The sequence below is a fragment of the Lampetra planeri genome, chromosome 45 (assembly GCF_965212315.1).
Source record: "Lampetra planeri chromosome 45, kcLamPlan1.2.h2, whole genome shotgun sequence".
In the NCBI taxonomy this organism is placed as follows: domain Eukaryota; kingdom Metazoa; phylum Chordata; class Hyperoartia; order Petromyzontiformes; family Petromyzontidae; genus Lampetra; species Lampetra planeri.
The window spans coordinates 8,713,273-8,738,968 of NC_136151.1; the positions used below are offsets into that span (position 1 = coordinate 8,713,273).

The following is a 25,696-nucleotide window of genomic DNA, read 5'->3' on the forward strand; positions in this document are numbered from 1 at the left end:
TTACATATATACACAGATGGGCTGCTACCCCTGCCCCCCCCCCCGCCACGATCTCCTCGGCCGCTGTGCAGTAATATGTACGGCCTATAGTGTGGTGGGGTGTCGAGGCCTAGTACCGTGCAGAGCCTCCGGCCTCGCCTAAATTGCCCACCCGGCTGAGGCTGGGTACGGGTGCCGTTCCCCCCCCCCCCCCCGCGCTACAATAATACTGTCTAATCGCTATAATTTTATTATCTACCGACCCTATAATAGTAATTGCACACATTGGGGTGGGGGGGGGGGGAGTGAAGAGGACGTGAAACTTTGATGAATTTACCTCAGAGTCGCGTGTTAATGCGTGCGCATATTTTTAACGGGAATTAAAAATGGCGTCCATCCCGCAGCGAATGCGTCGCTACTAGTTGCCAGGGGCAACCACCGCCCAATGAAACTGCGTATGGTCCGGCGACACACAGACAGACAGACAGATTTGCGATTTTATATATATAGATGTATTATTCATGCATAATTTATTTTATTTAAATGATCACATATTTCATAAATATTACTTTCTAATATTATTTATCTAAATTATTACGTTCATTGAAATTATTCATTCCATTATTTAATTTATTATTCATACCTAATTAACGTTATTAAAATTATGAAAACTAAAATTAGTTTTTATGTTATTTTATTTAAATTTGTTAATTCATATAACTTATAAATTGTCTTTATATATATATTTTTCATTTTATTATTTATTCATCTTATAAATGTTATTATTTATTTCCTTAACTTTTTATTCATTTTCTTTACTTATTATTCACTTTATTTGGTACTTTATGTTCTTCTGTTATTCGTTGTGTGCAGTTGCAAATTAACCCGCTGAAGTCGTGACGGGTTTCTTTTGTTCCAATCCTGTTGCTCTGTGGCCCCGGTACCCTTCCCGTGCTGCTGCGATGTGCACCGATGCCCACTTTAGTGAGGGCGACGTTGGCACGCAGACTGAAGATCGATTGAAGATGACAAAAGCGAGTCCCTTCATGTCCAGTCAATGTCGCTTTACTTGAACAAATATGCAAAACATTACCCCATTGCTCGAGGAGTATCCTGAAGCTCATCAAATAACTTAATAATTATGATTAGAATCTCAGCTCCACCGTAACGAAGAATGAAAGCTGTCAATGCTCCTCACATTTCCACGTTCAACTGAAGAAGCTTCAAATCTTGACGATGCTCCCAGCACGTGGAGGGAACGTCACAGACATCGCGCTGATCAACAAGGGGCAGAACCTGAAAGCGCATCGGAGAGAGGCACAACGCGTAATCTGCACACCGCACTCCGACGTGCACGCCGCTCATCAATCCCAGCGCCACAGTCCAGGCTCAACCTTGCGGAGCTTCCGAGATCTGGAAAAAAAAATTCGGCGACATTCCGGGTGGATTTGGCCACAGCCTCTTGTGAAATCTCCCGTGCACTTTCATTGTTCAGCGCGTCCCGCGAATCCCTGCGGTGGAGTGGCAGCGCCCTCGCGTGGCGCGCACCAACACCGCTCCAGGCAGCGTAGGGACCCAAACGGCGTCTGGGAATCGGTCGCGATTCTTGACTCGGTCCGCAACTCTGGACCAACGCCGGCAGTGAAACGATGAACCCCACGTGACCCCCAACATCCCCATCTCCCCCACCCCCTAGGGGTCCTTCCTCTCACGTGACAACCCCCAAGCCCCCCCCCCCAGACAACCCCCCCCCACCTCTACCCCTCCCCCTGGTGGCTGTTGTTGTGGTGGTGGTTGTTGTGGTGGTGGCTGTTGTTGTGGTGGTTGTTGTTGTGGTTATTGTTGTGGTGGTTGTCGTAGTGGTGGTTGTTGTGGTGGTGGTTGTTGTTGCTGCTCTACCACTTTCTCCTGGCGAGCACCACGTGGTCACGTGGCGCCCTCGCGAAAAGTTCCCAGCAGCGTCAGCGGTGACGTCCCCCCCCCAGAGTGCCAGGTCACAGCAGCGAGGTGACGTCACAAACCCCACCCCCCCCCCCACAGTGCTGGGTCACAGCAGCGAGGTGACGTCACCAACCCCCCCCCCCCACAGTGCTGGGTCACAGCAGCGAGGCTGCAGGGTGCCCCTCAGGGCCTCTGTTTGTTTTTGTTGTCGCCAACGCGGTGACGTGGTGACGTCACAGCGCGGGACTCCCCGAGTGGCGGGAATCCAGAACGTCAGAATCTGTGTTTGTGGAGCGCGTGGGGGGTGGGGGGAGAGGTCACGTGGTGACGTCAGCGCGTTGAGGGAGCGTGCGTGGTGACGTCACCGCGTTGTGGGAGTGTGCGTGGTGACATCACCACGTTGTGGGAGCGTGTGGTTACGTCACCGCGTTGGGGAGCGTGTGTGGTGACGTCACTGCGTTGGGGGCGTGAGCGTGGTCACGTCACCGAATTGTGGGAGCGTGCGTGGTGACGTCACCACGTCCATGACGCAGCAGAAGATAACTTGAACAGCTCGGACATTGTTGGCTCCTTTTGTGTTTGGCGCCGTCTCTTTATTTGTTTATTAATTTGTAGATTTAATTTGCTTGGCAGTGGCTGTGTAGAGGATGTGCTCCTCGTGTTTAATTAATGAACGGCGTTGCGGGATGCAGTGAGCACGAATGACGCTGCACACAACAACAACTACATTGTTGTTGTTGTGTTCGGTATTTTTATTTTAGAATCGACGATACAAGCGTTACATTGCCACAGTCATACGCGGACATTTATACTTTTAAAAATCAATAATATTATTGTTTTGACGTAAAACTTTTCTTGACTGATGACGGCCGCGTGTGTTGCGATCAAAACGTCATGAATTTTTGGTTTTACATTTTAAATTTAGATTTAATGTTTATTATTTAATTAATCATGTTTTTCTTATTTTTTTTTATCTACGTGACTTTACCGAAAGAACGTAAAGAATATAATATTATTGTTGTTGTGTCTCTCCCACAACCCATGACACCACCAGTGTATAAACACATCCCAGTTCACCATTGCTAATCACTGCACCCTACACCACAGTCACACTCCTCTGGCAGGGTGAATACATCCACGCTGGCTTCACACACACACAGAGCGGTACTTATTTTATCACCCCCAGCCCCCGTAATGAAGGTTGTGAGGATTATTTACGCTCAGCCCCCCCCGTTGTGATGGAGAGCCACGCAGCCCCGAGCCACCGACAGCCACCAGCCAGTCACGGGCGTGGCGCTGCGCGTGATGGTGACGAGGGTGGCGAGCGCCGTGCGTCGTGGTGGCGTCTGCCCTCTGCGCTGTTCACGTTCACCTCTCTCAGGACGCGCCACTCAGATCCACAATCCTCACTGAGTCACCAACTTTACCCCCCCCCACCAGCAGCCCAGGGTGTAGGGGCTGAGTGAAAGTTTTATTAAACGAGTGCAACAGCACCATGGAGTCGGCGCTGTAAAACGACAGCAGCCCCGCGTCCCAGTCCAGGTGGACCCCGACTCTCCGCGGAGGCTGCGGCACCGACAGTGACGTCACTACCCCGCCATGCCACACTGAGAAGCTGTCGTCAAGTTTCTGTAGACACCAGGAGACGTCGCTCCCTCCCAGGAGGCACTCAGCACCACGCCCTCTCCGTGGGATCGTCCCGTACGCGACTCCAACCAGACACCACCTCGCGCTCCCCACGTCCACCTCCCAGTAGTGCTGACCCGACGAGAAGCTCTCAGAGCACAGGGCTTGTCGCCAGTAATCAAAGCGGTGTGGGTGATGGGGGCGACCCTGGGGGACAGCGCTCCACGTCACCGTCCTGAGATCCGAGGAAATCTGGAGGTGGTCGTGGGCTGAGTTTGTGTCCAGAGTCGGTGAGCGTCCATCTGTGGTGAGTATGAGTGTACACATACTAATATTAGTTAGTATTAGTGTACACATACTCATATTAGTTAGTGTTAGTGTACACATACTCATATTAGTTAGTGTTAGTGTACACATACTAATATTAGTTAGTATGAGTGTACACACACTAATATTAGTTAGTATTAGTGTACACATACTAATATTAGTTAGTATTAGTGCGCACATACTAATATTAGTTAGTATTAGTGTACACATACTAATATTAGTTAGTGTTAGTGTACACATACTAATATTAGTTAGTATTAGTGTACACACACTAATATGAGTTAGTGTTCGTGTACACATACTAATATTAGTTAGTATTAGTGTACACACACTAATATGAGTTAGTGTTCGTGTACACACACTAATATTAGTTAGTATTAGTGTACACACACTAATATTAGTTAGTATTAGTGTACACATACTAATATTCGTTAGTATTAGTGTACACAAACTAATATTCGTTAGTATTAGAGTACACTTACTAATATTCGTTAGTATAAGTGTACACATACTAATATTAGTTAGTATTTGTGGACACACACTAATATTAGTTAGTATTAGTGAACACACTAATATTAGTTAGTATTTGTGTACACACACTAATATTAGTTAGTATTAGTGTACATCTTCTTGGTTCTTTCGGTAAAGTCACGTAGAAGGGAAGTAATAAAATAATAAAAATAAAACATAATAAAACAATTCTCACGACGTTTCGGCCACAACGCAAGCAGCCGTCCTCAGGCGAAGAATGAGAACATTATCAAGCTAGGAGCTTATATAGGTGTAGCGAGTAGGAGCGCCTTAACAAAAGAATGTGCATATGAAGAGGAATTTAGCATACCAATGGGCAATGCATAGGAGGTGGGCGGAGGGGTTTCAAAGTCCCATTATGCCCATGCATTATGCAGGATCAAACAGCACCACGGGGGGGCGCAAGGAACAGCGTTAATAAAGGAAAGGGATGTTAGTGATATGTAGCTGCATTTGCCCAACAACCACGTAGAAACCAAAGTAAAAACTACATAAAAAACTAAAATATAAACTGATACTTACTATACTCTACAATAAGCTGAGTTACTAACAACAAATAATAAATTACAATTCTACGTCGTAAGAAGTATATAATATACTTCCATCTAAACTTTATTCTCTTAGCATATACAGTACTATATACTGCCATAGATAAACCCAACATTAAATTATATACTGTATTGCTGTAAACCACCCTATACTTTATACATTTTAATATAACACTATGTATTATTCAACTCATCCTAATGTGTATCGAAGTGGTTTATTACGTCCTTCCAATGATTGCTAAGCCTGAATCCATCTTCTCGGTTAAAATTGTCTCTGTGTTTGTATATGTGGATCGCCTCATGAACGAATCTCTCATGATAGCCAGATGGCTTGCAGAGAACCTCCGTCTTGGAGAAGTCAATGTCATGTGAGCCCACTGAGTTGTAACAGTGGTCTGCCACGGCTGAGGTGTTTGTCCTACCGTGTTTTAGATCAGCTTTATGTTCACGAATGCGGTCTGAGACGTGTCGTTTGGTTTCCCCAATGTAACTGCTACCACAGAGGCAACTTAGTTTGTAGACGCCAGGGTACTGTATGTCTGGAATCACATCTTTTACAGACGGTACCAGATCACGGATTTTATGTACTGTGTTGAATCGGACCTGGATCTTGTGTTTAATCAGGATTTTGGAGATCTTTTTTGTGACCCCAGCAATGTAGGGTAAGGTGATGGTCTTGACAGGCTCCTCAACAGGATCTTTCTTGATGGTTGGAGTGATGGCTTTGCGGATTGTGTAGTCGGAGTAACCATTAGCTTTAAGAGCTTGGCGTACGTGTTTGAGTTCACTGGAAATGTGTTCATGGTCGGAGATGCATTGGGCTCTATGATATAGAGTCTTGATGAGGGAATTCTTCTGGGATGGATGGTGGTGGGAATCCGGTTTTAGATAAGCATCCGTGTGGGTGGCTTTCCTGTAGACAGAGTGGCTCATTGAACCATCAGGTCTCCTTTTGATTAGGACATCCAAAAAGGGTAGCTTGCCATCATTTTCGACTTCCATGGTGAATCTGATGGCTGGGTGTATGGAATTGATGTGGTCGAGAAATTGGTCTAGAGCAGGCCGGCCATGTGGCCAGATGACAAAAGTGTCGTCTACGTACCTCTTCCATAAGGTCGGGCGTAGAGTGGCAGTCTGGATGGCGTCCGTCTCAAATTTCTCCATGAAGATGTTGGCTACAACCGGAGATAGGGGGGAGCCCATTGGGGTGCCCTCAATTTGCTTGTAGAAGGTTCCATTCCAGGTGAAGTATGTATTGGTTAAGCAGTGTCTCACCAGGGGGGGTACCCCAGCATTTAGTCCTTGATGAACCAAGTCTTCCATGATTGCGATGGTGTCAGGCACAGGCACCTTGGTGAACAAGGAAACCACATCAAAACTGACAAGCAGGTCGTCTGGGGACAGGGCAATCCCCTTGATTGTCGATACCAGGTCAGTAGAGTTTAGTACTGCAGAGGTGGTTTTTCCAGTGAAAGGCCGTAGGATTTCGGACAAAAAACGAGCCAGTTTGTAAGTGGGGGAGTTGATAGTAGAGACAATGGGACGAAGAGGTGTATCTTCTTTATGTATCTTTGGCAAGCCGTACAATCTTGGTGGCCTGGCTGCAGAAGGTTTCAACGAGAACTGTTTGGTCTGATCAATTAATGCGGTTGAAGCAGAAATGATGTTGTTGGTTTTGGAGACGAGGCTGTTGGTGGGGTCTCTTTTTATTTTTGTATAGCTGCCATCGTTGAGTAGTTCTTGAATTTTGTTGTTGTATTCTATTTTGTCCATGATGACAGTGGCATTGCCTTTGTCGGCTGAGAGGATGACAATGTCATCCCTCTTTTTTAATTGAGCTAATTCAAAACGCTCATCTTTGCTGATGTTGCTAGCTGGCATCTTAGCGTTTTTGAGGGTTACAGAGATTTCAGATCTTGCTACGTCTGCAGCGATGTGACTCAAGCCCTTGAGAGCTACATCTACTCGAGCAATTATATCATTAACTGGTATGTGTCTAGGTGTGACTGCAAAGTTTAGTCCTTTAGCTAAAACGGATTTCAAACCTTCAGAAATAGGACTGTTACTGCGATTAATTACGACTTTGTTAACATCTAGCTTTTCAATGTGTGGGTCCGGTTTCTTGTTTGAGAGGCGGTTGAATTTGGAAATCAAGTTGTCCTTACATTTAGTCGACATAGCGGCAGCTGAAGAGGCAGTCATTTTTTCCACGTGTTCCCAATCCGATGTGGACATTGTTGCACTCAAAGATAAGTGTGATTTGTAGAGTGTCTTGTCTAACTGATCTAGTTCGGTGCGCGTAAGTCTGATTTTCTCTGAGATAAGAGCTAAGCTAGTTCTAGACAGAATTCGTTTCGCATTAGAAGAAGTTACAGCAGCAGATGTTAGTGTAAATGCGTTTGGTATTACCTTAGAGTCGCGGCATCTCTTCAGAAAGGTGAGAGACTCGATTAGCTGAGCCTTCTTATCCCGGAGCTTGTTGAAGGATCTCAAAGTTATGTGGAAACCCTCCCCGTAGAGGCGGTTAAATTTCGATTTAAAGCTTTCGTGACTGCAGGGATTCATCTTCTTGGTTCTTTCGGTAAAGTCACGTAGAAGGGAAGTAATAAAATAATAAAAATAAAACATAATAAAACAATTCTCACGACGTTTCGGCCACAACGCAAGCAGCCGTCCTCAGGCGAAGAATGAGAACATTATCAAGCTAGGAGCTTATATAGGTGTAGCGAGTAGGAGCGCCTTAACAAAAGAATGTGCATATGAAGAGGAATTTAGCATACCAATGGGCAATGCATAGGAGGTGGGCGGAGGGGTTTCAAAGTCCCATTATGCCCATGCATTATGCAGGATCAAACAGCACCACGGGGGGGCGCAAGGAACAGCGTTAATAAAGGAAAGGGATGTTAGTGATATGTAGCTGCATTTGCCCAACAACCACGTAGAAACCAAAGTAAAAACTACATAAAAAACTAAAATATAAACTGATACTTACTATACTCTACAATAAGCTGAGTTACTAACAACAAATAATAAATTACAATTCTACGTCGTAAGAAGTATATAATATACTTCCATCTAAACTTTATTCTCTTAGCATATACAGTACTATATACTGCCATAGATAAACCCAACATTAAATTATATACTGTATTGCTGTAAACCACCCTATACTTTATACATTTTAATATAACACTATGTATTATTCAACTCATCCTAATGTGTATCGAAGTGGTTTATTACGTCCTTCCAATGATTGCTAAGCCTGAATCCATCTTCTCGGTTAAAATTGTCTCTGTGTTTGTATATGTGGATCGCCTCATGAACGAATCTCTCATGATAGCCAGATGGCTTGCAAAATGTATAAAGTATAGGGTGGTTTACAGCAATACAGTATATAATTTAATGTTGGGTTTATCTATGGCAGTATATAGTACTGTATATGCTAAGAGAATAAAGTTTAGATGGAAGTATATTATATACTTCTTACGACGTAGAATTGTAATTTATTATTTGTTGTTAGTAACTCAGCTTATTGTAGAGTATAGTAAGTATCAGTTTATATTTTAGTTTTTTATGTAGTTTTTACTTTGGTTTCTACGTGGTTGTTGGGCAAATGCAGCTACATATCACTAACATCCCTTTCCTTTATTAACGCTGTTCCTTGCGCCCCCCCGTGGTGCTGTTTGATCCTGCATAATGCATGGGCATAATGGGACTTTGAAACCCCTCCGCCCACCTCCTATGCATTGCCCATTGGTATGCTAAATTCCTCTTCATATGCACATTCTTTTGTTAAGGCGCTCCTACTCGCTACACCTATATAAGCTCCTAGCTTGATAATGTTCTCATTCTTCGCCTGAGGACGGCTGCTTGCGTTGTGGCCGAAACGTCGTGAGAATTGTTTTATTATGTTTTATTTTTATTATTTTATTACTTCCCTTCTACGTGACTTTACCGAAAGAACCAAGAAGATGAATCCCTGCAGTCACGAAAGCTTTAAATCGAAATTTATTAGTGTACACATACTAATTTTAGATAGTGTTCGTGTACACAAACTAATATTAGTTAGTATTAGTGTACACATATTAATATTAGTTAGTATTAGTGTACACATACTAATATCGTTAGTATTAGTGTACACAGACTAATATTAGTTAGCATAAATGTACACATAATGCTAAATCACTTGTGAATAATAATTAGTGAATTATAATTAATAATAACAATAGTGCTAAACTAACATGACCATGTGTGTGTGAACAGTGGCAGTGAACAGTGGTGATGATGCCAGCACCACGATGTTGACGCCACTCTCACACCCACACACAGACATTGTGTGTCACAACCTCGCACACTCTCACATCCACACACAGACATTCTGTGTCACAGCCTCGCACACTCTCACATCCACACACAGACATTCTGTGTCACAGCCTCGCACTCTCACACCCACACACAGACATTGTGTGACACAGCCTCGCACACTCTCACATCCACACACAGACATTCTGTGTCACAGCCTCGCACACTCTCACATCCACACACAGACATTGTGTGTCACTCCGCTGATTGATGAGCGCCTCCCCACGCTGTGCGCATCCTGGGGGGGGGGGTTATTTGACCATACTTCACCACTCTCGTCGGTGCTCGTTGGCGATGGTGGGGATCGTGAACGTGGAAGCGTAGAGGTGCAGTACAACAATGGTTCACGCTGCGCTGCCCTCAGCTGGTGTGATGTGTAAACATTTGACACGAGGGAGACAAAGGCGGCCGGGCGTGGTGCTAGCCACCCACTCCCTCGTATGCCGTACCGGCCTTCATAGGTGCTGCTACTCGTGAACAGCACTTGCTTCAGTAAGCAGCAGTAGGGTTTAGTAGAATATTGAAACTGTTAAACTAATTTAATTTCACCAGGTAGAGCCCACTGATCCATGTCGCTCTCTTCCAGAGTCTGCGTCTCTCTCCCCGTGGTGGCGTGGATTTTCCGCTGGTTCCTCGCGTTTATCCCTCCACGTTTAGAATCAATTTGTATTCAGAGGATTTGGCTGATGCTATAAATATCCACGTAATGAGCCACTTCGTAGAGCTGTCATTTGTGATAGTCAGGTCGCTTGCCACAAAAGAGCGACATGCTTCAGTGGGTTCCTTACCTGGTTAATTAGAATGAAATGTTGATGAAGATGGGGAGCACAGAATTGCAGTGCAACACAGAGGGACATTGCGGGTGCAAGACTGAGGAACTCACAAGCGAAAGGCAGGAATCTGTTCACGACCCTTTCAAGGGAGCAGATCGTCGTGGCGTCCAGTGAAGTGGGAGGTGGGGGTGCAGATTCCTTTGGCATCTCTCTCCTGGGACAACCACGAACAACATCACACACAGCCTCGTTTAACCACATCATTGGAACACTCAGTAACCATAGCATACACAGCCCGTGTCTCACACACAGCCCGTGTCTCACACACAGCCCGAGTCTCACGCACAGCCCGTGTCTCACATACAGCCAGCATGTCTAACACACACACAAACACACCCTGTGTCTAAAATGCACAGCCCGTGTGTCTAACACACACATCATGAGTTGTGAGTGTTAAACCGTGAAACGTTAAGTATCTGTACCTGCACGTCTCCTCCAGGTGCCCCTGTGGAAGAAAGAGGAGACAGAGAGGGATCATGACCTTGCACCACGAGCCCCTCTGCCACTGCCCGCTCTGTTGTTCTGGACACCCAAACGGCGTCTCCACAGAGGCACTCCCCACCTGCAGGAAGGCGAGCGAGTCCCTCTCGTGCTGCAGAGCGCGCAGGCGAGTGGCCACTGCCTGGAGCTCCCCGATCTCCAGCTTGTGACGAGCGATGTCCTCGTCTATCCGGGACAGCAGCTCACGCTCCTTCACGGCCACGCGTTGGAGAGCCTCCTTCTCGTCCTCGTCCAGAGCCTTCCTTAGGCGGGCGAACTTGCCCGTGATGCGACCCCTGATCCCGGCCACCGATTCCTGCGGAGACGCGGGCACCACGGTTGGCTCCTTGAGCCATGAGTCACTCCGTGTGTGCGTGTGGGCGCCGTGGTGGCTAGGAGATGTGGACTCCCTCGCCTGGTATACAGCAGGTCGGGGTTCGATCCTGATCCTGACGCCTGTGTATTTGGAGTGTGTTTCCTCTGTAGTCGTATGGATTTTTCTCTGGGTCTCCCTTTTTTGCCTCCACATTTAGGATCAACGTCGCACGTTTAGAGTATTTGGCTGCTATCAAGTTCCACGTTACAATTAGCCACTTTGTTGAGCTATAATTTGCAATAGCCAGGTCGCTTCTGAAAAAATGACTACATAGCTCAGTGGAGCCATTCCTGGTAAAATAAAAATGAGTTTAGTCTATGGGTCTCTATGGGTCTCTAAGCCTCTCTCGGGGTCTCTATATATCTCTGTATATCTGTGTGTCTCTATGATGTCTAGGTATCTCTATGGGTCTAGTATCTATATGGGTGTCTTTGAATCAAAATGGTTATCTATGTATATTTTGCTGCTGCTATACATTTCCACGTGATAATGATATCAGCAATTTGGTTGATCTGTAATTCGTGATTTCCAGGTCGCTTCTGAAAAAGAGCTACATAGCTCAGTGGGGCCTTACCTGGTAAAATAAAAATAGTTGTAGTTTAAATAAACTCCGGGGACGCGATTAGGGATGGCGTGAGATGCAGCTGTGGGGTGTTCGTGCCTCTGCTTCCTTGCCGGTGCGCGACCTCCAGTGCAGTGCAACAGCTGCACCACAGCTCCACCCCGACAATCCGTGGCACTCTCTACATTTGTTTTTTTTCCACAGGAGTGGAAGACGCAATGCCGATTAACCCAACCTTACTCGCTAAATCGGTTATCGAATGCGGTAAATGTGCACCCCCCTGTAGTTAATGTTGAGTTAGAAAGTGAAAAATATAGTTAGGAGGCAAAGTTATGGAGCTGCACGAAGTTCGCTTGAATTAATTTTGACCTCCACGACTTCCACGCTGGGTGGAGGTCGCCGGGGTCAAAGAGCCAGACCCGGACACGATACCTCTGCCTCCTTGCGAGCGGCCTCCATCCGCTTCACGCACTCCTCCGCCTTCTTCCTCTTTTCCTCCACCGCTCGCGTCTCCTCCCCTACGCGCGTCTGTAGTGAGAGTCAAGACGTCACCTGGTGGAGACTCCAGCCCCCTGAGCCACCCCTCACACCGCCCTTCCCTCATCTCCATGCTGCCTCTCTACGGCCACTGAGATGGGGGGACTCGGAGTGGGCAAGCTGATGCCTCGTTGTAGCAGCAGCCGGTGGGAGCCGTGCTGACTTGGTGTCCGTACCGACTCGGACCCAAGATCCCATGTGCCCACAGCTGTCTCGTTTAGAAAATACATTTCATAGAATTGTCCATCAGGTGGCTGTGGTATCATTCTCACATCTCTATTCACTTAATTCATTTACACGGGAATTATGTTTAGTGAGAGCCTGGCATGCAACACATCCTGAGGCTGTATCCTAAGACACCAAGCAGGAGATGAAAGGAGAGAGCATGAACACATAATTCAGTTTTTTTTCATAAGATGTTGTGTAGTTGAGTGACAGAATTGGTCAGATCGTGTTGCAGTGTCTCACTATGAGGGCCTCACCTTCCGTGTCTCATACTCCTTCTTCAGCGTGGTGACATCATGTCCTTTGTGTTCACCTGCGATGGTGCAAGTTGAGCAGACCAGGCTCCTGTCTACTGTGCAGTAGAATTTCAGCTCCTCACTGTGCTCCCGGCACCGTCGCTCCTCCAGGTTCGCGATAGGAGCAACCAGGACGTGGTCTCTCAACCTGGGATTCTTCAAGTGAGGCTTCAAGTGTCTCGCACAGTAGGACGTCTCGCATCTCACGCAGGTTTTCACTGCAGGAGTATGGCCATCACCGCAGTTGTCACACATGACGGCCGCGGCCATCCCGTCTCCAACTCTGAGTTGCTCCACCAGGTTGGCGAGGGCCACGTTCCTCCTCAGCTGGGGTCGCACAGGGAAGGTCGCTCGGCACTGCGGGCAGCTGAAGCTGCTCGCCGTCTCCCAGGCGGCCTCCAGGCACCGCAGGCAGAACGAGTGTCCGCAGCTCAGCGTGGCGGGGCAGACGAACGTGCCCAGGCAGATGGAGCAGCGCAGCTCACTGTCCACACTCTCACTGGGAGTCGCGCTCGCCATGACCCATGGCTTCGCTGGGATCGCTCGCTGTGTGTCTCTAAAAGACGCTGGACCAGGACCTCTCTCTTATAGCGACGGTGAAGAAGGAAGTAAAATACTTGAAATGCTTTCATTGTCGTCACTGACATCACGAGACACCGCCTGGAATGTGAACCCCGCCCCAAGGTGCGCAAACAGCAGCCTCAAGGTGAACAAGGCTACTGTACACACGTTGACATTTAAAGAAATGAGTGCAGTTGTTAATATAAATCGGTGAGGCTCAGCTGCGTTGGCTTATTCTTGAGATGAGTGCCGAGAGATATACTCATCCTTCTACAGCAAGTTGGTGGAAAGATGTTATCTCTCTCTCCCGGTGTACAGGAGGTGGTGGAATTTGATCCCGATCCTGACGCCTGCTTTATATTTAAAGTTTGCGTCTCTCTCTCTGTGGTCGCGTGAATTTTTCTCCGGGCCCTCCGGTTTTTACCTCCACATTTACAATCAACATCACGCGTTTAGAGTAGTTGCCTGCAATTCATTTCCACGTGATAAGCCATCATTTGTGGCCAGGTCGTTTCTGAAGAATAGCTACACAGCTCAGTGAGCCTTACCTGCTAAAATTAAAATAAATAGTTGGTGTAGTTGTAGATATCTCATGATGTCCTGTAACTCCATCTCCGTGTAATTATCCCAACGTGACGAGTTGCTTGAAGGTCATCGTGGCATCAGAAAAATAAGTAATATTTAAAAATACTTTTTTTTAAACACGCTTTTATGAAATGTACTAGTAATGGCAGAACAACACGACTCCAGGAAGTGGCCCCGAAGCTTGCCATGACGTAAGGACCGTGGCCAATTACAGCCAATGTCAGTTGACTGTGGACAATTAGACCCAAGCCGAAACATAACATATAAAAATAATGTTTAAAAATATAGATTTTTTTATGATAGAATATAGCATTGTCATCAGTGTGACATAGGTATACCAAGTTTGCAGTCGATACCACATTGGGAAGTGGGTTAAAATTGAGTTACAATATTTGAGGATACAACAACGACAACAGACAGAGCGAGTTAAAAGAAAGCGCGTATTAATAATAAAAAATGTGCGTGTAGCCTCCCGAGACGGATCCTGGAATCTTGAGCCGTTTGCTAGCAGTGTGAATCTATCACCAACTCTACCTGCCTCCATCACCCACTGCTGGCGATGTCGCCGTCTCTCACTCTCACCTTGTCTGAGACTGCAGATCCCCGTGCCGGCCATTCACAGCCGCACCCACCGCTTACTTCACCTGCGTTGTTGTTTCACATTCACACGCACGGCTACTCAACACGCATGCACACGCAGCAACACAGATGCCCATCGGCGTTCACCATGATTGCAAAAAAATACCAATAAAACTAAACTATGTTTACGTAACCAGGTGTAATGCCCCACTGAGCTGTTAGCTTATTTTTCAGAAGCGACCTGCCCATCACAAATGACAGCTCAACAAAGTGGCTCATCATGTTGGATTTGCATAGCAGCCAAATCATCTAAATACTGAACTCTAAACGCTGCAAGAACCCGGAGACGCTCTCTTGGACTCTGCGGGTTGTTCACAGCAGATAACGAATGCCTTGGACTCTACACTCGAGTCGGACTCGTGGGAAAACGCGAACTGGATTTCACTGAACACACGGCCTGGACTCGTCTGATTAGCTTACTAACGGATAAAAACGCGGCACTGCATTTGAAAGCTTCCTTCTACCAGGTCACCAATGCGAGTGAAGGGGGTTCCCACGATGTCCACGGCTCATTCCTCGATGCAGCAGCAGCAGCGACGGCTCAGTGCTGAGTGAGGCGCAGTGGCTCCAGGCCAGACAGCCAACGTGATCCGCCGCGGGTTTTGCTGCCAAAAAAATCCTCGCAGCGTCCTGGGAGAGCCGGTTTGGTGACGGCTCAAGCACCCCTCGGGTGCCGCGCAGCCCACACCCGGCTACGCATTCGGTTACGCTCACTAACTCACTCACACACACTTACACACTCACTCACTTGCACACTTACACACTCACTCACTTGGACACTTACTTTTTATTTTTTTATTTTATTATTTTCCTTGACTTTACCGAAAGAACCAAGAAGATGAATCCCTGCAGTCACGAAAGCTTTAAATCGAAATTACCCCATTGCTCGAGTATCCTGATGCTCATTAAATGACTTAACAATTATGATTGGAATCTCAGCTCCACCGTAATGAAGAATGAAAGCTGTCAATGCTCCCCACATTTCCCCTTACAACTGAAGAAGCTTCAAATCTTGACGATGCTCCCAGCACGTGGAGGGAACGTCACAGACATCGCGCTGATCAACAAGGGGCAGAACCTGAAAGCGCATCGGAGAGAGGCACAACGCGTCATCTGCACACCGCACTCCGACGTGCACGCCGCTCACCAATCCAAGCGCCACAGTCCAGGCTCAACCTTGCGTAGCTTCCGAGATCTGGAAAAAAAATAATCGGCGACATTCCGGGTTGATTTGGCCACAGTCTCTTGTGAAATCTCCCGTGCACTTTCATCGCTCAGCGCGCCCCGCGAATCCCTGCGGTGGAGTGGCAGCGCCCTCGCGTGGCGCGCACCAACACCGCTCCAGGCACCGCAGGGACCCAAACGGCGTCTGGGAATCGGTCGCGATTCGTGACTCGGTCCGCAACTCTGGAGCAGTGCCGGCAGTGAAACAATGAACCCCACGTGACCCCCAACATCCCCCCATCTCCCCCACCCCCAAGGGGTCCCTCCTCTCACGTGACAACCCCCAAGCCCCCCCCCCCCCCCCCAGACAACCCCCCCTACCTCTACTGGTAATTGTTGTGGTTGTTGTGGTGGTGGTTATCGTAGTGGTGGTTGTTGTGGTTGTGGTGGTGGTTGTTGTTGCTGCTCTACCACTTTCTCCTGACGAGCACCACGTGGTCACGTGGTGCCATCGCTGGAAGTTCTCAGCAACGTCAGCGGTGACGTCACCCCCCCCCCCCCCACAGTGCTGGGTCACAGCAGCGAGGTGACGTCACCAACCCCCCCCCCCCCCACGGTGCTGGGTCACAGCAGCGAGGTGACGTCACCAACCACCCCCCCCCACAGTCCTGGGTCACAGCAGCGAGGTGACGTCACCAACCCCACCCCCCCCCACAGTGCTGGGTCACAGCAGCGAGGTGACGTCACCAACCCCCCCCCCCCACAGTGCTGGGTCACAGCAACGAGGTGACGTCACCAACCCCCCCCCCCCCCACAGTGCTGGGTCACAGCAGCGAGGCTGCAGGGTGCCCCTCAGGGCCTCTGTTTGTTTTTGTTGTCGCCAACGCGGTGACGTGGTGACGTCACAGCGAGGGACTCCCCCAGTGGCGGGAATCCAGAACGTCAGAATCTGTGTTTGTGGTGCAGGAGGAATCCGATGAGCTGTGAAGCTCTTTGTGTTCACAGATGGTGCAGTGGTGAGGGGCGGGCGTGGGGGGAGCGCATTGGGGGTGGGGGTGAGGGTGGTGACGTCACTGCGTTGGGGGAGTGTGCGTGGAGACGTCACCAATTTGGGGGAGCGTTCGTGGTGACGTCATCACGTTGGGGGGGGAGCTTGGCCGGTGACGTCACCACGTTGGGGTGGAGCGTGTGTGGTGACGTTTCCACGTTGGGTGCGCGTTTGTGATGACGTCACCACGTTGGGGGAGCGTGCGTGGTGACGTCACCACGTCCATGACGCAGCAGCAGCAGACAACTTGAACAGCTCGGACATTGTTGGCGCCTTTTGTGTTTGGCGCCGTCTCTTTATTTGTTTATTAATTTGTAGATTTAATTTGCTTGGCAGTGGCTGTGTAGAGGATTTGCTCCTCGTGTTTAATTAATGAACGGCGTTGCGGGATGCAGTGAGCACGAATGACGCTGTACACAACTACATTGTTGTTGTTCTGTATTTTTATTGTAGAATCGATGATAAAAGCGTTACATTGCCACAGTCGTACACGGACATTTATACTTTAAAAAAATTAACCCGTAAAAACAAAGTTTTTCACTATAAATCCTTTATATGCGTGGCGGCTCGAGTCCTCTCGTCCTCTGGCTTGAGATGGCTGCCACCTATGGGTCAGATGAATGCCTGCCACCATTAAGCAATTGGTAATAAAATATAAAAAAAAATTCCTAAAAAGTGTAAAATTTTGGAAATTATAAGCACGCAAGCAAGCAAGTGAACTTAATATAAAGGATTTAAAAATCAATATTATTGTTTTGACGTAAAAAATTTCTTGACTGATGACGGCCGCGTGTGTTGCGATACATCCACGCTGGCTTCACACACACACAGAGCGGTACTTATTTTATCACCCCCCCCCCCCATGCAGGTTGTGAGCATTGTTTACGCTCAGCCCCCCCCGTTGTGATGGAGAGCCACGCAGCCCCTAGCCACCGACAGCCACGAGCCAGTCACTGGCGTGGCGCTGCGCGTGGCGGTGACGAGGGTGGCGAGCGCCGTGCGTCGTGATGGCGTCTGCCCTCTGCGCTGTTCACGTTCACCTCTCTCAGGAAGCACCACTCAGATCCACAATCCTCACTGAGTCACAAATTTTACCGTAAAACAACCTCCCAAACCACCCCAACCCCACCAGCAGCCCAGGGTGTAGGGGCTGAGTGAAAGTTTTATTAAACGAGTGTAACAGCGCCATGGAGTCGGCGCTGTAAAACGACAGCAGCCCCGCGTCCCAGTCCAGGTGGACCCCGACTCTCTGCGGAGGCTCCGGCACCGACAGTGACGTCACTACCCCGCCATGCCGCACTGAGAAGCTGTCACCATGTTTCTGTAGACACCAGGAGACATCGCTCCCTCCCAGGAGGCACTCAGCACCATCCCCTCTCCGTTGGATCGTCCCGTACGCGACTCCAACCCGACACCACCTCGCGCTCCCCACGTCCACCTCCCAGTAGTGCTGACCCGACGAGAAGCTCTCAGAGCACAGGGCTTGGCCCCAGAAATCAAAGCGGTGTGGGAGATGTGGGCGACACTGGGGGTCATCGCTCCACGTCACCGTCCTGAGATCCGAGGAAATCTGGAGGCGGTCGTGGGCTGAGTTTGTGTCCAGAGTCGGTGAGCGTCCATCTGTGGTGAGTATTAGTGTACACAAACTAATATTAGTTAGTATTTGTGTACACACACTAATATTAGTTAGTATTAGTGTACACATGCTAATAATAGTTAGTATTAGTGTACACACACTAATATTAGTTAGTGTTAGTGTACACATACTAATATTAGTTAGTATTAGTGTACACACACTAATATTAGTTAGCATTAGTGTACACATACTAATATTAGTTAGTATTAGTGTACACATACTAATATTAGTTAGTATTAGTGTACACACACTAATATTAGTTAGTATTAGTGTACACATACTAATATTAGTTAGTATTAGTGTACACATACTAATATTACTTAGTGTTAGTGTACACATACCAATATCGTTAGTTTAAATGTACACATACTGCTAACCACTTGTGAATAATAATTAGTGAATTAAAAAATAACAATAGTGCTACACTAACATGAGCATGTGTGTGTGTACAGTGGCAGTGAACAGTGGTGATGATGCCAGCACCACGATGTTGACGCCACTCTCCCAGCGTATCTCTAGAAACACGACGCTTGTACCACAGCCACCACAGCCTCGCACACTCTCACATCCACACACAGACATTGTGTGTCACAACCTCGCAGACTCTCACATCCACACACAGACAGTGTGTCACAGCCTCGCAGACTCTCACATCCACACACAGACAGTGTCACAGCCTCGCAGACTCTCACATCCACACACAGCCATTGTGTGTCACTCCGCTGCTGGATGAGCGCCTCCCCACGCCGTGCGCATCCTGGGGGGGGGGGGGTTATTTGACCATACTTCACCGCTCTCGTCAGTGCTCGTTGGCGATGGTGGGGATCGTGAACGTGGAAGCGTAGAGGTGCAGTACAACAATGGTTCACGCTGCGCTGCCCTCAGCTGGTGTGATATGTAAACATTTGACACGAGGGAGACAAAGATGGCCGGGCGTTGTGTTGACCACCCACTCCCACGTGTGCCGTGCCGGCTTTCATAGGTGATGCTGCTCGCTAACAGCACTTGCCCCAGTACCCAGCAATACGGTTTAGTAGAATATTGAAACTGTTAAACTAATTTTATTTCACCAGGTAAAGCCCACTGATCCATGTCGCTCTCTTTCAGAGTCTGCGTCTCTCTCCCCGTGGTGGCGTGGATTTTCCGCTGGTTCCTCGCGTTTTTCCCTCCACGTTTATAATCAATCTGCATTCTGAGGATTTGGCTGCTGCTATAAATATCCACGTGATGAGCCACTTCGTAGAGCTGTCATTTGTGATAGTCAGGTCGCTTCCGAAAAAAGAGTGACATGGTTCAGTGGGTTGCTTACCTGGTAAAATAAAATGAAATGTTCATGAAGGTGGGGAGCAAAGAAGTGCAGTGCAACACAGCGGGACACGCGGGTGCAAGACTGAAGAACTCACAGACGAGAGGCAGGAGTCTTTGCATGGCCCTTTCAAGGTAGCGGATCGTGGTGACGTCCAGTGAAGTGGGAGGTGGGGGTGCAGATTCCTTTGGGATCTCTCTCCTGGGACAACCACCAACAGCATCACACAGCCTCGTTTAACCACAGCATTGTCACACTCAGCATCTATAGCACATGCAGCACGTGTCTGACGCACAGCCCGTGTCTCACGCACAGCCCATGTCTCACACACAGTCAGTGTCTCACGCACAGCCCGTGTCTCACACACAGTCAGTGTCTCACACACAGCCCGTGTCTCACACACAGTCAGTGTCTCACGCACAGCCCGTGTCTCACACACAGCCAGAATGTCTAACACACACACAACACACCCTGTGTCTAAGACACACAGCCCGTGTGTCTAACACACACATACTGTGTTGTGAGTGTTTAACCGTGAAACGTTAAGTATCTGTACCTGCGCGTCTCCTCCAGGTGCCCCTGTGGAAGAGAGAGGAGACAGAGAGGGATCATGAGTGACATCTCTAACCTTGCACCACGAGCCCCTCTGCCACTGCCCGCTCTTATTCTTTGGTTCTTTCGGTAAAGTCACGTATAAAGAAAAAATAATAAATTAAATAATAGCATGCGACGTTTCGATTGCAACACAAGCAATCATCATCAGGTATAATGAAATAGCGACATAAAATCTAACCAGACAAAATTATAGACAGACATATGAGCAGACAGATATCACCAAGATACACAGAGTGGGCAACACAGGTACAGAGAGGGGTGATCGTCTCTGTGGGGTGGCCTTAAATAGACAGAGGGGGGCGGAGGCAGGGAGAGGGAGGGGTTAGAGACAAAATTTACATGTCAATGAGTACAAAAAGAAGTGAGCAGGCTTAGGGAGAGAAAGAAACACACTAAAATTAAATAACCTAGCAAAGTATCGAAATGTTATGTAAAACGACACAGAGAGTTGGTCAATACACAATTAACGCATAGCCTGGTCGATTACGTATTTCAAAGATTGCTAAGTTAGAATTTAAGTGTGAAAATTTCAAAGAAAGACAAAACATAAAAACAAGAGGGACGGAGACACACAGACAGAGCAGAACCTAAGAACGACAAAAAACGAATGTAGACAGAAACGTCGTATGCTATTATTTAATTTATTATTTTTTCTTTATACGTGACTTTACCGAAAGAACCAAAGAATAATTCCTGCAGTCACGAAAGCTCCAAAGTTAAGACTGCCCGCTCTGTTGTTCTGAACACCCAAACGGCGTCTCCACAGAGCCGCTCCCCACCTGCAGGAAGGCGAGCGAGTCCCTCTCGTGCTGCAGAGCGCTCAGGCGAGCGGCCACCACCTGGAGCTCCCCGATCTCCCGCTTGTGACGAGCGATGGCCTCGTCTATCCGGGACAGCAGCTCGCGCTCCTTCACGGCCACGCGTTGGAGAGCCTCCCTCTCGTCCTCATCCAGAGCCTTCTTTAGGTGGGCGAACTTGCCCGTGATGCGACCCCTGATCCCGGCCACCGATTCCTGCGGAGACGCGGGCACCACGGTTGGCTCCTTGAGCCATGAGTCACTCCGTGTGTGCGTGTGGGCGCCGTGGTGGCTAGGAGATGTTGGCTCCCTCGCCTGGTATACCGCAGGTCGGAGTTTCGATCCCGACGCTGACGCCTGTATATTTGGAGTTTGTTCTCTCTGTAGTCGTATGGATTTTTCTCTGGGTCATCTGGTTTTTCACTCCACATTTAGAATCAATGTCACGCGTTAGGAGTATTTGGCTGCTATAACTTTCAATATTACAATCAGCCACTTTATTGAGCTATCATTTGTCGTAGTCAGGTTGCTTCTGAAAAAGAGCTACATAGCTCAGTGGGGCCTTACCTGATAAAAAAACGTATCTGGGTCTCTATTTATATCTGTGTCTTATATATATCTATGGGTCTCCAACGGTCTCTAAGGGTCTCTCTCTATCCTATGAGTCTCTTTGTATCTCTATGTGTCCCTATGTATCTATAGGCATTTAGATTATTTGGCTGCTGCTATAAATTTCCACGTTATGATGATGTCGGCCATTTGGTTGATCTATCATTCGTGATTGCCAGGTCGCTTTTAAAAAAGAGCGACACAGCTCAGTGGTGAATCATGCCCCAGTGACGAGGCGCCCATGGGACTGAGTGGATCCATGCCAAGGGGGCAAGAGGGGCGCCGCTCTCTTCTTGTTTCTCCCCTAGAGGGCGCTGGGGTCATGGATGTTGAGACTCGGGCACTCGGAGGCGGTGGGGGCCCCCTCGTGGGTCCGACGTGATGTGGCGAGATGTTAACTGTCTCGCCTGGTGTACAGGGGTTCGTAGGTTTGACAACGACTCTGATGCCAGCGTGGATTTTTCTCCGAGACCTCTGGCTTTTCCCTCCACATTTAGAATCGGCGTAATCCAGGTCGGGTTTTCCCACAAGTCTGACTCGGTTTTATAATCCAAGGCATTCGTTATCTGCTGTGAACAATCCGCAGGGCCCAAGAGAGCATCTCCGGGTACAAGCAAGCGTTTAGAGTACAGTATTTAGAGTATTTGGCTGCTATCAATTTCCACCTGATATGCCATTTTATTGAGCTATCATTGTGATATTCAGGTTCCTTCTGCAAAAGAGCTACATGGCTCAGTGGGGCCTTACCTGGTAAAATAAACATAGTTGAGTCGATGGGTCTCTATGTATCTATATTTGTCTCTATGTATATCTATGGGTCTCCATATATATCTATGTATCTCTATAGTTCTGTAGGTAAATTTTTGGGTATCTTTGTACCTCTCTTTGTCCCTATGTATCTCTATGGGTCTGCTGCTATATATTTCTACGTGATGATGATGTCAGCCACTTTGTTAACCTGCAATTTTTTGTAACAGCCAGGGTCGCTTCTGAATAAATCTACATATCTCAGTGGGGCTTTACCTGGTAAAATTAAAATGTTGAAGTTAAAATAAACTCCTGTGACGCAATTAGGGATGGCGTGAGATGCTGATGTGTGGTTTTCGTGCCTCTGCGTCCGTGCCAGTGCGCGACCTCCCGTGCAGTGCAACAGCTGCACCACAGCTCTACCCCGACAATCCGTGGCACTCTCTACAGTTTTTTTTTATGCCACAGGAGTGGAAGACGCGATCCCGAGTAACCCGACCTCGCGGCAGACTCGCCAATGCGGCTATCTAATGCGGTAAATGTGCAACCCCCTTGTAATTAATGTTGAGTTTGAAAGTGGATTATTTAGTTATAGTGAATACATCAAAGTTATGAAGCTGCACGAAGTTCGCTCGAATTAATTTTGACCGCCAAGACTTCCACACTGGGTGGAGGTCACGGGGGTCAAAGAGCCAGACCAGGACACGGTACCTGCGCCTCCTTGCGAGCGGCCTCCATCCGCTTCACGGACTCCTCCGCCTTCTTCCTCTTCTCCTCCACCGCTCGCGTCTCCTCCCCTACGCGCGTCTGTAGTGAGAGACGAGACGTCACCAGGGGGAGACTCCAGCCCCCTGAGCCACCCCTCACACCGCCCTTCCCTCCACACCGACCCCTCCACAGTGAAGGCCCTCATCTCCACGCTGCCTCTCTACGGCGACCAAGAGGGGGGAACGGGCAGTGGGCAAGCTGATGCCTCGTTGTAGCAGCAGCCGGTGAGAGCCGTGCTGGCTTGGTGTCCCTACCGACTCGGACCCAAGAGCCCATGTGCCCACAGCTGTCTAGTTTTAAAAATAAATGTAAGAGGATTGTCTATCAGGTGGCTGTGATATCAGTCTCACATCTCTATTCACTTAATTCCTTTACAAGGGATTTATGTTTAGTGAGAGCCTGGCATGAAATACATCCTGAAGCTGTATCCTAAAATGCCAAGCAGGAGATGTCAACACAGGCAGAGACTGATATTTAAAAGAGAGAGCATGAACACACTCTTTGGTTGTTTCGGTAAAGTCACGTTGGTAGAAAAAAATGATGGATCACGACGTTTCGATCGCAACACAAGCAACCGTCATCAGTTGTGAAACAAACACAGCAGGATGACTGCTGTGTTTGTTTCCAAACGTCGTGATCAATTATTTTTTGTCTACCTACGTGACTTTACCAAAAGAACCAAAGAGTATGAATTCCTGCAGTCACGAACGCTTCAAATCAAGAATGAACACATTATTACGTTTTTCATCAGATGTTGTAAAGCCTAGTTACAGAATTAGTCAGATCGTGTTGCAGTGTCTCACTCTGACGGCCTCACCTTCCGTGTCTCATGCTCCTTCTTCAGCGTGGTGACATCATGTCCTTTATGTTCTCCTGCGATGGTGCAAGTTGAGCAGACCAGGCTGCTGTCTACTGTGCAGTAGAATTCCAGCTCTCTTGTGTGTTCTGGGCATCTTCGCTCATCCAAGCTCGCAGTGGGATCCACCACGGCGTGGTCTCTCAACCTGGGATTCTCCACGTGAGGCTTGTAGTGGGAAAAACAGTAGGACATCTCGCATCTCAGGCAGGTCTTCACAGCACGGGTCTGGCCGTCACTGCAGATGTCACACACGACGGCCGCGGCCATCCCGTCTCCAACTCTGAGCTGCTCCACCAGGTTGCCGAGGGCCACGTTCCTCCTCAGCTGGGGTCGCACAAGGAAGGTCGCTCGGCACTGCGGGCAGCTGAAGCTGCTCGCCGTCTCCCAGGCGGCCTCCAGGCACCGCAGGCAGAACGAGTGTCCACAGCTCAGCGTGGAGGGGCAGACGAACGTGCCCAGGCAGATGGAGCAGCGCAGCTCACTATCCACACTCTCACTGGGAGTCGCGCTCGCCATGACTCATGGGCTTCGGTGGGATCGCTCGCTGTGTGGCTCAGAGAGACGCTGGACCAGGACCTCTCTCTTATAGCGACGGTGGAGAATAAAATACTAAAAATATATTTTTTATTGTCGTCATTGACACCACGAGTAACACTCCCTGGAATGTGAACCCGTGCCCCTAGGTGCGCAAATAGCAGCCTAAATGTGACCACGACTATTGTACACACCTCCCTAGATCTAAATCATAGAGCGTTGTTGTCAATATAAAGGACTCAGCTGGGATGGCTTTTTTTCAGATGAGTAAAGAGAGATAAACTCACTATGATATCTCTTTTACCAGTGGCAAAATATGATAGTAGGTTTTTACCCTTTTAACTGGTACAAAACTGACACCTTTATTCAAGGCATCATGTTTACAATGACCACAACACAAGTAGTCAAAAAAGCAAACAAAAAGAAGCAACTCTGATAAGGATGATAATATGCACTGTCCTTGAAGTTGATTGGCCCACACCCGAGACGGCTTTCTTTAGAGCCTAGTCCCCATTGGTGTAGGGCCAGATGACACCAGAAGGCGTACAACTCAAACACAGTGCAATATCAGAGTATTGAGAGCTCGGGGTAAGCATTTACACTATGAGATCTCTTTTACCAGTGGCAAAATATGATAGTAGGTTTTTACCCTTTTAACTGGTACAAAACTGACACCTTTATTCAAGGCATCATGTTTGCAATGACCACAACACAAGTAGTCAAAAAAGCAAACAAAAAGAAGCAACTCTGATAAGGATGATAATATGCACTGTCCTTGAAGTTGATTGGCCCACACCCGAGACGGCTTTCTTTAGAGCCTAGTCCCCATTGGTGTAGGGCCAGATGACACCAGAAGGCGTACAACTCAAACACAGTGCAATATCAGAGTATTGAGAGCCCGGGGTAAGCATTTACACTATGAGATCTCTTTTACCAGTGGCAAAATATGATAGTAGGTTTTTTCCCTTTTAACTGGTACAAAACTGACACCTTTATTCAAGGCATCTTGTTTGCAATGACCACAACACAAGTAGTCAAAAAAGCAAACAAAAAGAAGCATCATCCTGCTTATCATCCTTATCAGAGTTGCTTCTTTTTGTTTGCTTTTTTGACTACTTGTGTTGTGGTCATTGCAAACATGATGCCTTGAATAAAGGTGTCAGTTTTGTACCAGTTAAAAGGGTAAAAACCTACTATCATATTTT

The 25,696-nt window shown here is 48.0% G+C and overlaps 2 protein-coding genes across 3 annotated transcripts; both read right to left on the reverse strand.

The window, feature by feature from the left end:
- Positions 1 to 2,622: 2,622 nt before the first annotated feature.
- Positions 2,623 to 13,272, reverse strand: LOC144733121 (E3 ubiquitin/ISG15 ligase TRIM25-like). 2 transcript variants are annotated; one of them, XM_078614885.1, is made up of 6 exons: positions 12,585 to 13,271; positions 11,998 to 12,093; positions 10,710 to 10,943; positions 10,570 to 10,592; positions 10,198 to 10,301; positions 2,623 to 3,848 (listed from the first exon to the last, which is right to left on the reverse strand). In XM_078614885.1, exons 1-6 carry the CDS (start codon positions 13,140 to 13,142, stop codon positions 3,298 to 3,300), a joined length of 1,566 nt encoding a protein of 521 aa, XP_078471011.1. In that variant the 5' UTR covers positions 13,143 to 13,271; the 3' UTR covers positions 2,623 to 3,297. The 2 variants fall into 2 exon arrangements, with proteins under 2 accessions (XP_078471011.1, XP_078471012.1); XM_078614886.1 differs by lacking the exon at positions 11,998 to 12,093 and having other exon boundaries at positions 12,585 to 13,272.
- A 3,782-nt stretch (positions 13,273 to 17,054) lies between these two features.
- On the reverse strand, positions 17,055 to 24,756 carry LOC144733115 (E3 ubiquitin/ISG15 ligase TRIM25-like). Its single transcript, XM_078614879.1, has 6 exons — positions 23,916 to 24,756; positions 23,042 to 23,137; positions 20,957 to 21,190; positions 20,119 to 20,141; positions 19,660 to 19,763; positions 17,055 to 18,240 (listed from the first exon to the last, which is right to left on the reverse strand). Exons 1-6 carry the CDS (start codon positions 24,471 to 24,473, stop codon positions 17,666 to 17,668), a joined length of 1,590 nt encoding a protein of 529 aa, XP_078471005.1. The 5' UTR covers positions 24,474 to 24,756; the 3' UTR covers positions 17,055 to 17,665.
- Positions 24,757 to 25,696: the final 940 nt, after the last annotated feature.